The 16,572-nt window shown below is 41.3% G+C and overlaps 1 protein-coding gene across 2 annotated transcripts; it reads left to right on the top strand.

The window, feature by feature from the left end:
* The first annotated feature begins 5,199 nt into the window (after positions 1–5,199).
* On the top strand, positions 5,200–16,445 carry LOC125903415 (uncharacterized). 2 transcript variants are annotated; one of them, XM_049600326.1, is made up of 3 exons: positions 5,200–5,289; positions 5,379–5,512; positions 13,423–16,445. In XM_049600326.1, exon 3 carries the CDS (start codon positions 13,641–13,643, stop codon positions 15,099–15,101), a length of 1,461 nt encoding a protein of 486 aa, XP_049456283.1. In that variant the 5' UTR covers positions 5,200–5,289; positions 5,379–5,512; positions 13,423–13,640; the 3' UTR covers positions 15,102–16,445. The 2 variants fall into 2 exon arrangements, with proteins under 2 accessions (XP_049456283.1, XP_049456284.1); XM_049600327.1 differs by lacking the exons at positions 5,200–5,289; positions 5,379–5,512 and adding an exon at positions 6,409–6,748.
* Positions 16,446–16,572: the final 127 nt, after the last annotated feature.

Here is a 16,572-nt window from a genome sequence, read left to right as displayed (position 1 = left end):
GAACATACCCTGAGGACCCCCATAAAGCGTTGGGTTGCATAACGTGTCAACTGAATACGGTTCCCTCCCCAGATGTAGATGATAATGGCTATGGTAAAAATGGCACTTACCACAAATAATATTCCACCGCAGCTTTTGACATAGTATTTTTTGTACTTGTGTTTTTCCACAGATGTCAGCAGATACACATACTGTCCACCACTGGCTATGGGTACAATAAATGTCCAATACTATGCTGTCTCTATTTCAGTACTTTCATATGTATTAAAAAGTGTAAAATCAGGATGTAATATGAGTGTTGTAGCATATATCACTCACAATTGTCATGTTTCTGTTAAGTGTCACGACATCATAAAAAAATGTCATTTAAAAAGTCATTAAAAATTCATAGTGTGTGCACTTTCCTGTGCAGTCCTCCATTTTATGCTGGCTCCCTAAAATGGCACTCAGTCATCAAAACTCTGAGAACCCCTGATCTAAGATTTTAGTTTTAAAATGCTCTTAAATACTCAGAACATACCCTGAGGACCCCCATAAAGCGTTGGGTTGCATAACGTGTCAACTGAATACGGTTCCCTCCCCAGATGTAGATGATAATGGCTATGGTAAAAATGGCACTTACCACAAATAATATTCCACCGCAGCTTTTGACATAGTATTTTTTGTACTTGTGTTTTTCCACAGATGTCAGCAGATATTTGTCTTGACAACAGTCATGATGCAGTTGCTCTTTATTGCAAGGCTTTACACAGACACACACTTATTCAAGGAAACTCTTTTACACTGAGTTATAATCAGTTTCCCATCATCTTAATAACAATATGTCAATACAGTTGCAGTCGTGACAATATTGTTGGTTAGCAAGCAAGCATCAGTGTCCAAACAAGACGAAATATGGTAAATGGATAAATGACTTCTGATAGATGGTTAATAGAATCAGTCAGCACTGAGCATGAACTTATACAAAGCGGTTTTACAGCAAAAAAAAAAGTCTTACATTCAAATTTTAATTTTATAGTTGAGTAAAAACACACCGTATTCCTTCTTGATGGCTGCTGACGGGAAATGAAGGCGATCCTCCACTTTAAGCTGCATTATCATCACCTTTTAAACACGGACACATAAGTTTCCTGACAGTCTCTCGTTTCCACCACACCAAGTAGGTAACAGTCCCCAAGAGGGCCAAGATTGCCAGGGATCTCATCACAGCCCCTAAAATCTTTATTCAGAGATCAGAGTCTGGGGGGTTTCTTTGATAGCACAGATTCAAGAGGGGTTCACTTTCTGACACTTCCCCAAATCCTTCAACTCTCCGTCTCCCATCTTCCAGCTGTACATGATGGGTCAAGCATCTGTGGTGTCTCCTTCACAGGTCGCGATGCAGCTTCCCGAGTTACAGGCACATCTCAAGGGTCTTATTACTACTCAGGCTGGGGGACTGCTTTGATTAACACAGCCTTATATTGATCAGGCTGGAGCTTGCCGTTGATCTCCACTGAATACACCCCAACATCAGCTTTAGTCATGCTGCTGATTTCCAGACGTCCAGTGTTTGTGTCCAGGGTTGTGCGGCTCTGAAAGGTGCCGTAATAGGTCAACTCAACCAAATCTTTCACCCATTCACCCAGCAGGTTACCCTCGAACTTCCACAGGATGTAGTTGATTGGTTCAGAAGATGGAGGCCTCAAGTCCAGCGTCAGTTTGCCGCCCTCCATGAAGTATTGCGGTATATCTTCGGCCAAAGCGAAATTCAGCCCCGCAAACAGAAGCCAAAACACCATCAGCTTCTCCATGTCCACCGATTAATGGGCTACACGCCTAAGAGAATATCTGTTTCAAGAGCAGCAAAAAAAACTCATGGTTCTGAATTCTTCTGCTTTTCTGAGTTGAGTTGTCACATGACAGCATTTCCTTTTTCATGTTCCTCACTGTGATGTTCAATATAGCTACAAAGTTGAAGGCCCCAACACCTCTCCTGTATAGGAGAAGACAAAGACTTTGTGATGGTTTTGTCCTCTCTTTTTTCTGTTATTGTTGTTTTTTGTCTCTTTTTGTGATTAGTGTCTCTTTGTGGTTGTTTTGTTGCCTTCTGTAGATATTTTGTGTCCTTCTGTAGTTCCTTTGCATCTTTCTGTGGTTATTTTGCATACATACATGCATACAGGGAGGCCCCCGACATTTGGGGCCCCTAGGCCTGTACCGTGTAGGCCTGTTCAAAAATCCACCAACAAACTAAATAAACCATCTGTTGGGTTATAATTAGAATAAAAGCTTATTTCTCCTGCACACAATATGAGGTTGAAATTTCTGACAGAAAGAGCTCACAAACAAAGAGTGTCTTTCTGATTTTCATTAGCACACTTGCAAGCGGGCGGCATCAACCCTCAACAGAGTTTCAGGGTGGGTGATCAACTTCTTCTTCTCTTAAAATCTATTTCTACATTCTGCGGTCACCCTGACATTAGAAACACGCCAACAAAGCAGACAGTCTGCAGCTGCATCCTGCAGTCCACGCTGATAAACATTAAGGCAGCCTCCTTACTTGGTCAATGAAAACACTCCACACCTACCTAACAAGCCACATCTGTGGCTTTACTGTACGCTCAAATATATCTCTGGTTTTTGTTTGTTAATTTGTTTCTTCTAACCATATATATATATACATACATACATACATACATACACACATATATATATATATATATACATACAGTACAGGCCAAAAGTTTGGACACACCTTCTCATTCAATGCGTTTTCTTTATTTTCATGACTATTTACATTGTAGAGTCTCACTGAAGGCATCAAAACTATGAATGAACACATGTGGAGTTATGTACTTAACAAAAAAAGGTGAAATAACTGAAAACATGTTTTATATTCTAGTTTCTTCAAAATAGCCACCCTTTGCTCTGATTACTGCTTTGCACACTCTTGGCATTCTCTCCATGAGCTTCAAGAGGTAGTCACCTGAAATGGTTTTCCAACAGTCTTGAAGGAGTTCCCAGAGGTGTTTAGCACTTGTTGGCCCCTTTGCCTTCACTCTGCGGTCCAGCTCACCCCAAACCATCTCGATTGGGTTCAGGTCCGGTGACTGTGGAGGCCAGGTCATCTGTCGCAGCACTCCATCACTCTCCTTCTTGGTCAAATAGCCCTTACACAGCCTGGAGGTGTGTTTGGGGTCATTGTCCTGTTGAAAAATAAATGATCGTCCAACTAAACGCAAACCGGATGGGATGGCATGTCGCTGCAGGATGCTGTGGTAGCCATGCTGGTTCAGTGTGCCTTCAATTTTGAATAAATCCCCAACAGTGTCACCAGCAAAACACCCCCACACCATCACACCTCCTCTTCCATGCTTCACAGTGGGAACCAGGCATGTGGAATCCATCCGTTCACCTTTTCTGCGTCTCACAAAGACACGGCGGTTGGAACCAAAGATCTCAAATTTGGACTCATCAGACCAAAGCACAGATTTCCACTGGTCTAATGTCCATTCCTTGTGTTTCTTGGCCCAAACAAATCTCTTCTGCTTGTTGCCTCTCCTTAGCAGTGGTTTCCTAGCAGCTATTTGACCATGAAGGCCTGATTCGTGCAGTCTCCTCTTAACAGTTGTTCTAGAGATGGGTCTGCTGCTAGAACTCTGTGTGGCATTCATCTGGTCTCTGATCTGAGCTGCTGTTAACTTGCCATTTCTGAGGCTGGTGACTCGGATGAACTTATCCTCAGAAGCAGAGGTGACTCTTGGTCTTCCTTTCCTGGGTCGGTCCTCATGTGTGCCAGTTTCGTTGTAGCGCTTGATGGTTTTTGCGACTCCACTTGGGGACACATTTCAAGTTTTTGCAATTTTCCGGACTGACTGACCTTCATTTCTTAAAGTAATGATGGCCACTCTTTTTCTTTAGTTAGCTGATTGGTTCTTGCCATAATATGAATTTTAACAGTTGTCCAATAGGGCTGTCGGCTGTGTATTAACCTGACTTCTGCACAACACAACTGATGGTCCCAACCCCATTGATAAAGCAAGAAATTCCACTAATTAACCCTGATAAGGCACACCTGTGAAGTGGAAACCATTTCAGGTGACTACCTCTTGAAGCTCATGGAGAGAATGCCAAGAGTGTGCAAAGCAGTAATCAGAGCAAAGGGTGGCTATTTTGAAGAAACTAGAATATAAAACATGTTTTCAGTTATTTCACCTTTTTTTGTTAAGTACATAACTCCACATGTGTTCATTCATAGTTTTGATGCCTTCAGTGAGAATCTACAATGTAAATAGTCATGAAAATAAAGAAAACGCATTGAATGAGAAGGTGTGTCCAAACTTTTGGCCTGTACTGTATGTATTTATGTGTGTGTGTGTGTGTGTGTGTGTATGTATTGTGTATGCATGCATGCATGTATGCATGTATGTATGTATGTATGTATGTATGTATGTATGTATGTATGTATGTGTGTATGTATTGTGTATGCATGCATGTATGTATGTATGTATGTATGTATGTATGTATGTATGCATGTTTGTATGTATGTATGTTTCCTTCATGCGTACTTGTATATAAGTATATATTGTATATTCTTTAATGTATGTCTCATATTTCTGCAAGCTGCAACAGTAATGCAACAATTAGTCTTCCTTTTGTGGGCGTGGCCTAGTTAGCATTATATGCCACATTGTGCCTTTACTGAAGTTACAATGAACTGGAATAAGAGACATGAAATTTGACACCAAACTTGAAACTTTCTCATAATAATAACAATAATAATAATAATAATAATAATAATAATTTTTCAAAAATAACAAAAAAATTATAATCAAATTTCTGCTGGTGGCTATATTTTATTTATTATTTTACACAGATGAACTTTTATGTATTTTGCTATCTTGTATGTTTTTTTTTTTTTTGTCTGCCTGCCCAGGAAAGACAGATACAAATAAGTTGCTCATTAATAAATCATTTTAAAATAAGTCAGTCATTATTTTAGAATGTTTTTCTTCATTATTTTAAGACAGAAGTTATTATTTTGATACTAATTCATTATTTTGAGATATACGTCAAGTCATTATTTCGACTTATTTTCTCATTATAATTACTCACAGAATTGTTTTTTCATCACTGGGCTTCCATACTAAAGAGGTAAACTCCCACTCCAACCACCAATGGTGTGACGTCATCCCTCAGCAACTTTATCACTCAGAGACAGACTTTCTGCAGCAGTCTAGCCAAAGAGCAAACTGTTGGTCCACGAGGGATGAAAGTTCTACTCTATTGTCCTTTGACATGATGCAGGTGTGTTTCAGTACGTGGCTTTAAAGAGTGTGGATGTAAATTTTAAACATAACAGAGATGACCATTTTACTCTGCTGTGATAAATGCAGATGTGGAATAAACCTGCTGTGACCACAAGCCTGACCAGCTCTGGGAGATCCATTTAGACAGAGGACATGAAGATTAACTGTTTTCATGCCAGCAGAAACTTCACAGTTTGTCTGAGCTCTCCTGCTTTTTTGGGGTAAGTTATCACAAAACAACTTTTCCTTCTCCATGTCCCTCAGTGTGATGTTCGATACGAAGTTTAACTGTTTGTTAAAGTCAAACAAATGAAACCTCTGTTGGACAGAAATTTTTAAAAATGAGTACAGAGTATAGCAATACATTGTAAAAAAACAACAACAAAAAAAAACAATAATATAAGATGGCAAAATGGCAGTATAACACCTTGAGTAATGATTCACATCAGTGAAGTTTGGTACCTTGAGTCTCATGTAACCTTTTGTTTATACCTAACTGCAGAACTGGTTTGAACCAGTTTGACTCAGCCTATTTCCTTCTCAAAAAATGAATTTGTGATGCCTGATTCTGACTGTAAAGGAAATTGTTTTTCATCCTGTTTTTGTCACACCTCTGCAGACTGCTTGCTCTGTTTAACCGTTTGACCTTCTTTGTAAATAATAAACTAAAAGAAAGACAATTTACCATAAAACTTTAATTAAAAGCCCAGTCCCTTTTACTAGCCTGGTCTGGCTACACATTTTGACAGTTTAACACCTGTCTCAATTAGACGCCTGGTCTGGTTCCTGTGATTGTAAATTTAAGGTCTCCATCTTGCGTATTATGTCTGAACCTGCAGGATGAACCTGCAGGATGCCCCGGGCGTGGAAAATCACCCTGGGGGGGGGATACTGGTCCCCACAGCAAACATCCATTTTGTGTATTGTGTCTGGACCTCTTGCTCTCACAATGACATGTAAAATCCTGCAGGATGCCCCAAGTGTGAAACAACACCCTGGGAAAGAAGAGCAAAGAGCAACTTATTCAAAGACCTTTGTGAAGACCCCTGAAGGACGTTCCCAGGCCACTGAGGGGCGGTCTTCAGGTATAAATGTTTAGCTCCCCCCAAGCTCAGGGTCTTTCTTCATCTTGACCGCTCGCTTGCATGTTGATTGACCTGTTCTCAGCTGAGAGGATAAAAAAAAACTTTGTCGGCCGGCAGAAGTCTCGTTTTCATTCTTCACCGGCAGCAGAGAATTATTTTTGAATTTCCACGACAATTTTGGTGTCAGAAGTGGGATCCCTCGAGGGATCGTCTGGCACGGAGCGCGGACAGTGACAGGCCATCCTGGAAGAAAAAAAAAAGATTTCCAGCCTCCAACCTCAAATCCTCTTCTGGGAAGGGAGGACTGACCGCAAGCGGCCCAGATCCTTGCCGCTGGGATTCCACGAATTCAACTTAGCGAAAATTCATCTGGTGAGCACTGAAACATTGACTTTTAAATTCTTTCTTTCCTAAAATCAGGGGTTTAATTCGACATAATATTTTCATTCTTTATTTTATCCACAACCGTGACGTCAGGGTTAAGCGCCCTGACCGTAGGAATCATTGGGTGAAAGTCCCAGTTGGAATCCTTGTAATAGTAAAGCAGTTTTGGGTGAAAGTCCCAGTTAGCCTAACTGTGTGAAACATCCTTGGGTTCCAGTCCCAGTTGGATGTGGGCTTTAAATTGTTTGTGCCTTAGAAACGAAACGACCCTCACAGAGACGTCTGTGTTGTTGGCCGTGCACGGTCTCCTCACTCGGGATGGGGAGTAGAAACTCCGCTGGGGCTCGGCCTCTGGAGGGTCCGGTCGTGGATGTAATGAGAAGGAAATATGGGGATAAAAGTTTAAAATACTTAAATGTCTGGACAACTGAGTTTGAATTTTTTATTCCAATCTATATTCTGAAGGTTTTCATCGAGGGGTTTATTCGTATATCATTCGTGGCCTGATTTAGAGAACATTTTATCCCTAAAAACATGGCAAAATTGTTTTTTTTTTCATGGCTGTTGACAGTATTTTCGGAATTATGGAGTGATAAAAGAGATATAAAAATGTCCCCTGTAAAAATCTTTGACTCTGACATGACAACAAAATGAAACAAGAATTTTGGCTTTATCCAATGATCAGATTTTTGTTCTGGAAATATACACAAGTTAAAACATATTTAATCAGATATTGAGTCATACAATTTCAGAAAATGTATGCTAAAAATGGCTTATTGTAAGTAACCGACTGGGGAAGTTTTATTTAGGTTCACCTGGGTGTCTGCCCTTAAAGTATGAATCAGTGGTGGATTAAGTATGGACATCATGGACATTTCCTGGCCTCTGCACTCTCCCTGCATTCTTCTCTGCAAACTCTGTCAGTGCCTTACTCTGTGTTCAAGAACAGGACAAGATAAAATGTTCACCTCCTCCCTCAATCAGCTCCTTGCTCTTGACTCCTCAACCTTATAACCTCCTGCAAGTCACATTCGGATAACACACTGTTTAATTTATTTACAGCAAAAGTCACTGCAGATGAAGTACAAGTTTGCAGTAATAGTATTGATTGTAGCTGAAATATAGCCAGCGCTGCATGATTAGTGGACAGGTGATTAATTGTAATTTATTCCCAACATGAAATCAATATTTGTATTACTTCTTAGATGTTACTTGATTGTTAATAAGTTGTATTTACCTGCAAGGGTCTCCTATTTCTGGTAGGATTGGTGATAAATTCCTGAGCTGTACGACATATCTTACTTTCCGTCGGCCATCTTGGTATTCAGAGATTTGTGTTGCACTTAAAACACCTGGCCAGTGGGTGGCAGTGCATGGCAACACGCACTAGGGTCCACAGTCATGGCTTATATGCAACTGTAGCATCAAAACTAATTCATATACAAGAAAATGGCTTTAAATAACCGCCCCCTGTAGTAACCACTATGCGTCAAGTCAAGCTGGACAAAAGTTGAACTAATGTTATAGAGTAATGTGTAAAAAAAAAAAAAAAAAATGTATCATTATGATTATAAAGTTTACTAAGAGCAAACGTACTGCCACTTCATGACATGTTTTTTGTGCAATCAGTGAATACGGAAATGAAAGGACTCTTGGTACTGGAAAGTACCAAGACTGCCGAGCTGGCACAGGTGGGCGGGGAAAATGAGAATGGTTTGATTAACAGATCAGCAAAATCTTAGCAAAACATCAGTTCATATTGCTGAAGGGTATGACCTAAAAAGTGCTGAACTTCTGGGAAAGGAGACAATGTTTTTGTCAAATGCATTTGTGTGGTGTCAAAATAACGATTCAATAAACAATTCAAAGAAAAGTCTTCACACGTCGGCTGTCTTTCTTGAGTTTTATTAAGCATTCGCGAATGGAGTCTCACACACAGTACAAACCGCATGAACAGTCAGTAAAAGTGAGCGCTGCTAGATGTCCTCCAGCCCCCTATCTTTATAGTTACCCAAAACACATGCCCATCCATAGTCACAATACATGGCGCCAGAGACCCTGTTATTCTCAGCCCCAACATCTTTTGAGACTAACAAGGTCATCTCTTTGAAGGCCTCTTTAGAGGTTCACCTTTGGCCTGCTATTCATGAGGCCTCTGCTGTATATCTTACTACTGTCGTATGAGGGATTACAGAATTTACAATCATTCATAAGCTCCCTCGTAAAAGTAACTCATGCAGGACACGCTATAGGTGAAAGAAGGGTCAGATGCCCATAAATTGTCAGATACCCATAATTTTCCATCACATTCTTCCCTTTTTAGCATTCTCATGGTAAACTATGAGCATGGAAAATTCACATTAATCTTATTACCTTATAACCTACGAGTACCACCCATACCAGCCAAACGCCGGTACCACCAGTCTCCAAACATAGGAGATGTAAAACAGGCAGAAGTCACAGGCCATAAGCATGGGCAAGCCAAACATCCCCCTCCCTGTTGACGCAGGAGAAGGTAAAAGACTTGACCATCTAGCTACACTACCTAATAAGGGAAAAACCTCTATATGATGAGCGCAAAAATCCCTTATACCACATTCTATGCTAAGGCAAAATAAGCATAAATGAAACATGTCTTAAATGAGAATACACAAAGGTAGCAAAGCAATTAAGGGAACTCAGGGGACTGTCATGCAGATGAAATTGAATAATGAAATAATAATAAAAATGCAGCAAAGGTGATCACGCCAACTGTAGCTCTGCCTTGTGTTTACCTATGATCTAATTTAGGGACTGTAAAGGAGGAGATTTGATGAGGAGGATAGAGAAAGAGGTATAAGAACTCAATGTTTTAGAGAAGCACAGATCCCCGATCAACTGCTGGGGGACACTGCGTCACTCTGAACAAGAACTGGAGCTGAGCAGATTTTTCCCACCTGAGAACGAGACCTTAATGAGCAGAGCTCTCTTGCTGATGCCATGGACTGAAACGGTTCCAAGCGTGTTGGAAATCATCCTGCTGCAATGGAAAGCTACTGTATAACCTATAACTTTATGTGACCTCTGCTCTATTGCTATTTGTAAGCTGTTCACCAGAGGAATACTCCAGTAACTGCTGTGGTGGCAAAACAACTATTCAATAAACAGTTTAAAGAAAAAGTCTCACACATACAACTGCATGAACAGTCAGTGAGCGAGTGCCTAGATGTTCTTCAGCCATGCTATCTTTATAGTTCCCAAAACACATGCATATCAAAATATATGGCACTCAGGTGGTTTGTGCAGTAAGCATTCCTAAGACCAGAGGTGGGTAGAGTAGCCAAATATTGTACTCAAGTAAGAGTACTGATACTTTAGAACAATATTACTCAAGTAAATGTAAAAAGTAGTCATCCAAATAATTACTTGAGTAAGAGTAAAAGAGTATTTGGTGAAAAAACTACTCAAGTACTGAGTTAGCCTGGTTCCAGACCATAGACCCCGCCCACTCAACTGAGTAGGCTTGCATTACTGGTCTGGCATACTTCAATGAATTTGCGATTTATTTCGTCCAAACAATGGACGGACCAATGAACGCCGGGGGTCTAGCGATGAGCCAATCAGCGCCACGCTGATGTCAAGCTGTACGCCGGTGGGTAGTCTGGGGCCATTAGTGGCCGTTTTGGTCATAGGTTTTGGTAAGGAAATGGAACCAGGGCGAGTGAGACAGGATCCGGAATTCAATGGATGTGCCTTTCCGTAAAAATAAAAGCACCTAGCTAATAAAAATGCGGTGAAACTTTTAATTTAAAGAATATAATTTACAAGAAAAGCCCCAAGCCATTAAGTTAATCGATTTTCTTACACCCCTCATCACCCCAAATCGATGGTGCGCCAGAATTTAAAGTTTTACTATGGTGAACACTTTTAGTTTGGTGAATTTGGTGAATACCGCATCCGCTCCCAAGACCGGAATCAGAATCCAGACAAAATTCAGAGTGAATCTGGTGATGCGAGGCTACCGGTGGGTAACTAGTGAGGATAGCAACAATGGCGACCGCTACAGATCCTACAGACCACATTAACGATGCTATTGAGGTATTTCGCCACTACTCGCGTTAATGGAGGACCAAATTAAGGAAGCTGCTAAACTGGATTTAACGGCGATGCAGCTGGGCGTGCATGACGACGGAGACATTTTAAACGGGCAATGCTCGCTTGTTTTCGGCACCCCCGAGGCATGGATACTAATGACGTCAGATTCTGGGTGAGTCGTTGATCTCTACTGATTGGTTAGGGAAAAATCAAATTCCCTCCCCCTTGTAAATCGCCTTCAATGGAAGCCATGTCAGACTGAAGGTTCTGGGAGCTTCAGTCTGACACTCAGGCTAGTACTGAGTAACTGTTGAGTAACGTCTGATTTATTTGTAAAATAAGAACATGAGCGTAATCAATCAATCACGAATAATAATCTGCAAATTCATGTATTTTAAACGATACCCCTTTAACTAAAACAAAAATAAATTAAATCTTTACAAACGTAACATAAATCAAGGCACAAGAAACACAAATATATTCTTATATATACTGTACATATATATATATATATATATATATGTGTGTGTGTGTGTGTGTGTAATTATGTACTCAGAGGTGGGTAGAGTAGCCAAATATTGTACTCAAGTAAGAGTATTGTTGCTTTAAAACAATACAACTCAAGTAAAAGTAAAAAGTATTTTGCATTAAAACTACTCTGAAAAGTCAAATTTATCCAAAAAGTTACTCAAGTAAATGTAACTGAGTAAATGTAACTACTTACAACCCACCTCTGCCTAAGACACAACATCTCTTGAGGCCCACAAGGACACATGATGTGGGAGCCTCCCTGGCTCGTAAGCCTTAACTTACTTCCATTAGTCCTCTGCTGGATCTCACACTGCTGTCACAGTAGGGGTTAAATGAGCAACACATATCATTAGGTGAGAAGTTCAGTTTCATAAAAACAAGTAACCTTAGAACATGAGTGTACAACACATGCAGAGCACATTATAGGTTAAATATGGTTAAATACCGGAATTTTCCATCACACTGCCTACATGACTGTTCTCTCCACAAGTTCTCATATAATCCAAAACCATATATGGCTTGTTATGTTTTTTCTGTGTCTACATTGGAACTGGTTGCAGTTGGCTGCCGTTATTGCAGCTGTATACACTCCCTTTATCAGTTCCTTCCTGATTTACTTACGAATGTGCCTCTGTTGAAACGCACTTCATCTGATACTCTGCAGACTGCATGTCACTCTGCATGATTGTCTGACCCTATGCGCAAAGCAATAAACGACTCAAAGACATCTCTGGTGTTTCAGACTCTTTATTTCAGATCTCATGTGTTAAAACTTCCACCACACTGTCCACATTAAATCCACTCAGCACTTCTAGCCTTGTTCTTCAGAATCCAAGCGGGTCGTAAGTAAAATAGCAATAGGGAAAAGGATGGGGAAAGAATTGGTTGTATCTGATTAATTGTGTTTGATTACATTTATTACATCTGATTGATATCAATGTGTTACTACTGTACGCTTCTGCATAATTAAAATAAAGTAATACACTGTCTGTGAAGACCATATCTATAATGCGTTATGAGGGCATTTATAGTGAATTATAATGCATTTATAATGCTCTATGACTGCACGCATAAACACACATAATGCTTCCTGTTGGTCTATTTCGACAGTCATAAAACATTATGGATGTGACCTATAATGAATCATAGGTGTCTTATGGATGTTCTTGACTAGTTATAAACTAGAGGTTGACTGATGGGGCTTATGATGCATTTTGAATACTTAAACTCACCTATAAAACATCATGTAACCACTTGTTGTGAGCGAAGCTAGAAACCGTCAGCTGATTTGCTTGTAGGCTAATAGCAAACAGTAAAGTAGCTAATGTTAGCTTACAATTAGGCTAATGGATGGATGGATGGATGGATGGATGGGGACAGTGGTTAGCTACCTAGCTATAGCATACTCCATACTCCCTGGGGATTTTGAGGGCTGCAGCAATGTCTGTCCACTTTTTTTCTGTTTGAAGCTAACAATCTTGCAAATAGTGACTCTGCAAGATGCCCAGCTTTTGTAAAATTTTATTTTGCTGGCACAGTGGTGTGGTGGTTAGCATTGTTGCCTCACAGCAAGAGTGTTCCTGGTTCGAACCCTGGGTGGGGGAGCCCTTCTGTGCGGAGATTGCATGTTCTCCTCGTGTCAGTGTGGGTTTTCTCCAGGTACTCCAGCTTCCTCCCACAGTCCAAAGACATGCATTTTGGTAATTGGTGACTCTAAATTGTCCGTAGGTGTGAATGTGAGTGTGAATGGTTGTCTGTCTTTATGTGTCAGCCCTGTGAGTCTGGCGACCTGTCCAGGGTGTACCCCGTCTCTCGCCCAATGTCAGCTATGATAGGCTCCAGCCCCCCCCCGTGACCCTTGACATAATAAGCAGTCACGGAAAATGAATGAATAAATTTATTTCGTGGCTAAAAACTCTCTGACTCATGACACATTGTCTGAAGATGTGAAAGGGTGTCAGTGTTAGTCTTTTAAACGTTTTTCAAAGTATGCTAATGAACGATAGACATTAATGTTGACTGCCGAACTCATTTTCCTCATTCCACTTCCTTCACAGGTCGAATCTACTCTAGCTGGTGAAAGGATTTAACATCAGGAAGTCAACCTCCACTGAGGACGACCTGTAATCCACTCCCTGTGTGAGAGGAGTCTGCTTGTGAGATCGCCAGAGGAGAGACTGTGTGAAACGGCATCCCACAGAGAGAGGGGATACAGTATTAGAGACCACAAAAGACATCTTTAGGTGAAGAGTGACATTCTGACACACTGAACATAATGGGGAAAAGTAACAGCAAACCTTTGGTTAAGAAGTCAGAGCTGAGGGGATGTGAAAAAATTATGTATGAGAAATATGGCGAGTACACTTGTAGACAGCTTCCTTTGTGGGTAGAGAAATTTGGATTTCCAGAGAATGGTAGTTTTAGTGTATTTCAGATACAGAAACTCCAAGAGAATCTGGAAATGTATGAGAACAGAAAGGGGAAACACAAAATAGACTGGGTAGCATTGACGATGTGGAAAACTGAGGCAGAGAGAAGACAGAGACGACAAAATCGTGGGAGGACGCGCAAGAGGGAGTGTGGGAAAACAAATCCATGTCCTCAGCACTCACATGCACAGGAAGAACCGGATCATCTTCCTGCCTCAGCCGCACATCAGGATCCTCAGATCCAACAGCCTGTTAACCCAGAGAGGGATGTCCAAGGACAGCTGGACGCAGCAGAGCAAACCACGCCGGTCCCAAAGACCTCTCCATCTCCATTTCACGAGGCCACCATCCTCCCCTCTGTACGAGAAGTGCTTGTCCCTGTGGCTGGCAGGGACATGCAGACAGCCCAAGGCATCAAAATGACTGAGGTGCATAATATGAGAGAATCCAGATATGTGGTGACGTGTGGCGACGGAGCCTGGACACAGGATGAGATGCGCTTAATTGCCAGTGAACTTCCAAATGTCGCCAAACAAGGAGGGGCTGCTTTTGTTGCAGAGCTGCCGCAGGTGGTGCAGACATTCAAACCGAGTCTGAGAGAAATCAGAAGTCTCCTTCTCCACTGCATGGGACTGAAATGGGTGAAAGTAAAAGGAGACTGGCCAGACACTGACATGTGTTATGACTGGACTCCGGGCGCTGGATATCGCAGACATGTAGAGAACCTCTGCGAGAGAATCAAATCAACTTTCCCAGCCATCACGAGATGGGATTTGATAAATAACTGCAAACAACAGCATGGTGAAATGGTGTGCGACTATCTCGCCAGATTGACGAAAATCTTCAAGGAAAACAGCGGAATTACGCCACCAGCTGACCCACAAACTAATTCCCCATATGAAGAAGTACTGAAGGGCTTCTTCCTGTTTGGCATAGATAAGCAAATCATGGACCAGGTAAGCAAAAGTTGCTTTACCTACAGAACAGAACGCTTGTCAAACATCCTAGCTCACGCCATCCATCATGAAAAACAGATGAGAATCTCCGAGGAAAAGAAACAGCAGGCTAGAGCTAAGCAGAGAGACAAGCTCGTGAAGGAATGGCTCCGATTTCTGCAAGAAGCAAACAAAGGGAGAGGCAGAGGGCAAGCGCTGAGCAGCCAATCACACAATGCTGGCCACTGGGGCGGCGGATGCTGGAATTGCGGGGACCCTAACCACTGGGCAAGACACTGTAACAGACCAGGGCAGCTGATGGGACCTTCTGGGTCCCTTCTCTATTTGGCTTACCCTGAGAACGACGAGTGATGGGCAACAGAGGTGGAGGAGATTCTAGAGTTTCACACCACACACACACACACCCCAGTGGTGGTGGAAGTAAAGACCGAATCACCAGTGATGGCGCGGTAACACTTCTGGTAGATAACCGGCAAATGTTTTGAATTGCGAAGACGTCAAATCGGCAAACTTGTTAATTTCTGTTGTCATTTTCAGCTGTAAGTGTAACATTTAAAGATGTAGATTTAAATTCAGTGGTCCAACATATCTGACCTTTCTGCTTGTTATGCCTCCACACCTGCGATAGCCACCTCCACCTGTCCATCCGTCCCATTCTTGTGAACATGATATCTCAAGAACGCCTCAAGGGAAATTCTTCAATTTCGGCTCAAACGTCCACTTGGAGTCAAGAATAAACTGATGAGAATTTGGTGGTCAAAGGTCAAAGGTCACTGTGACCTCATCTGTCTCATTCTTGGGAATGCGATATCTGAAAAACATCTTGAGGGCTTTTTTTTTTTTTTTTTTTTTCAAATTTGGCACAAACGTCCACTTGGACCCAACAATGTACAGGTTAGATTTTGGTGACATATATACCTTGTCATGCAGTCTGAGTAAACAGTAGTAAATAGTAATAGAACCGCACCAGAGTTCGTTTGTAACTGGACTGAGAGCACCTCTTCAAGAAGGTCTCAGTCCGGTTGTTTTGGTGCACACCTGAGTGTGACTGCTGTGTTGACACCTGCCCAAACGAACCGCATTTAGGGGGCAAATGAACTTGAATTTGATTGAACCAAACAGGGCAGGTATGAAAGCACCCTATGTTCATCGTTGAGTCCAAGTGGACATTTGTGCCAAATTTGAACAAGGATACAAGGACTCACTTACACAGTTTCAAGAAGACTCTGACGTTACCAGCGTTTTCTTATCTGGGATTTGTTCTTAGGTTAGAACAGAATCTACGCTCACTCACAGCACTCTTACACACTTCTTTTGCTTACACATTAGTACAGACAGCTGGGAGGCGTATGAGACGAATCTATTTACAAAAGTTTGAGAGTAAAACTTTATTTCTTTGGTCTTTGTGTTGTGAAGGCATGAGCCCCATGTACACACAAATTACTGCAATAAAACTCTGAACTGCTTTTTCCTTTGTTAAATAAATTTTATTACAGAAATTTCTACAACAGATGACTTCTGTTTTTTTCTTTCTCTCTTTCACTATCTTTCCATAGAAACTGTTGAAAAGGTGAGTGTCAGCCACGCAGCCTGATTAATGTAGTGGGGTAAAAAAATAAAGTACAGTATTTCCCTCTGAGATGAGGTGGAGTGTAAAGTATTGGGTGGCATGAAAAGAAGTAACTTAAATTTGTGATTAGTACAGTAAGTAAATGTATGTGCATGTTTCATACTGACCCGTGTATTGAATTATGGGTTGACTTTAAGATCAAAACCAGGCTCTTTCTATTGGCAGATAAAAAAGTTGAACTATGACAGAATG

This window comes from Epinephelus fuscoguttatus, linkage group LG16 (assembly GCF_011397635.1).
Source record: "Epinephelus fuscoguttatus linkage group LG16, E.fuscoguttatus.final_Chr_v1".
Classification (NCBI taxonomy): domain Eukaryota; kingdom Metazoa; phylum Chordata; class Actinopteri; order Perciformes; family Serranidae; genus Epinephelus; species Epinephelus fuscoguttatus.
This window is presented reverse-complemented; position numbering and strand designations above follow the sequence as displayed.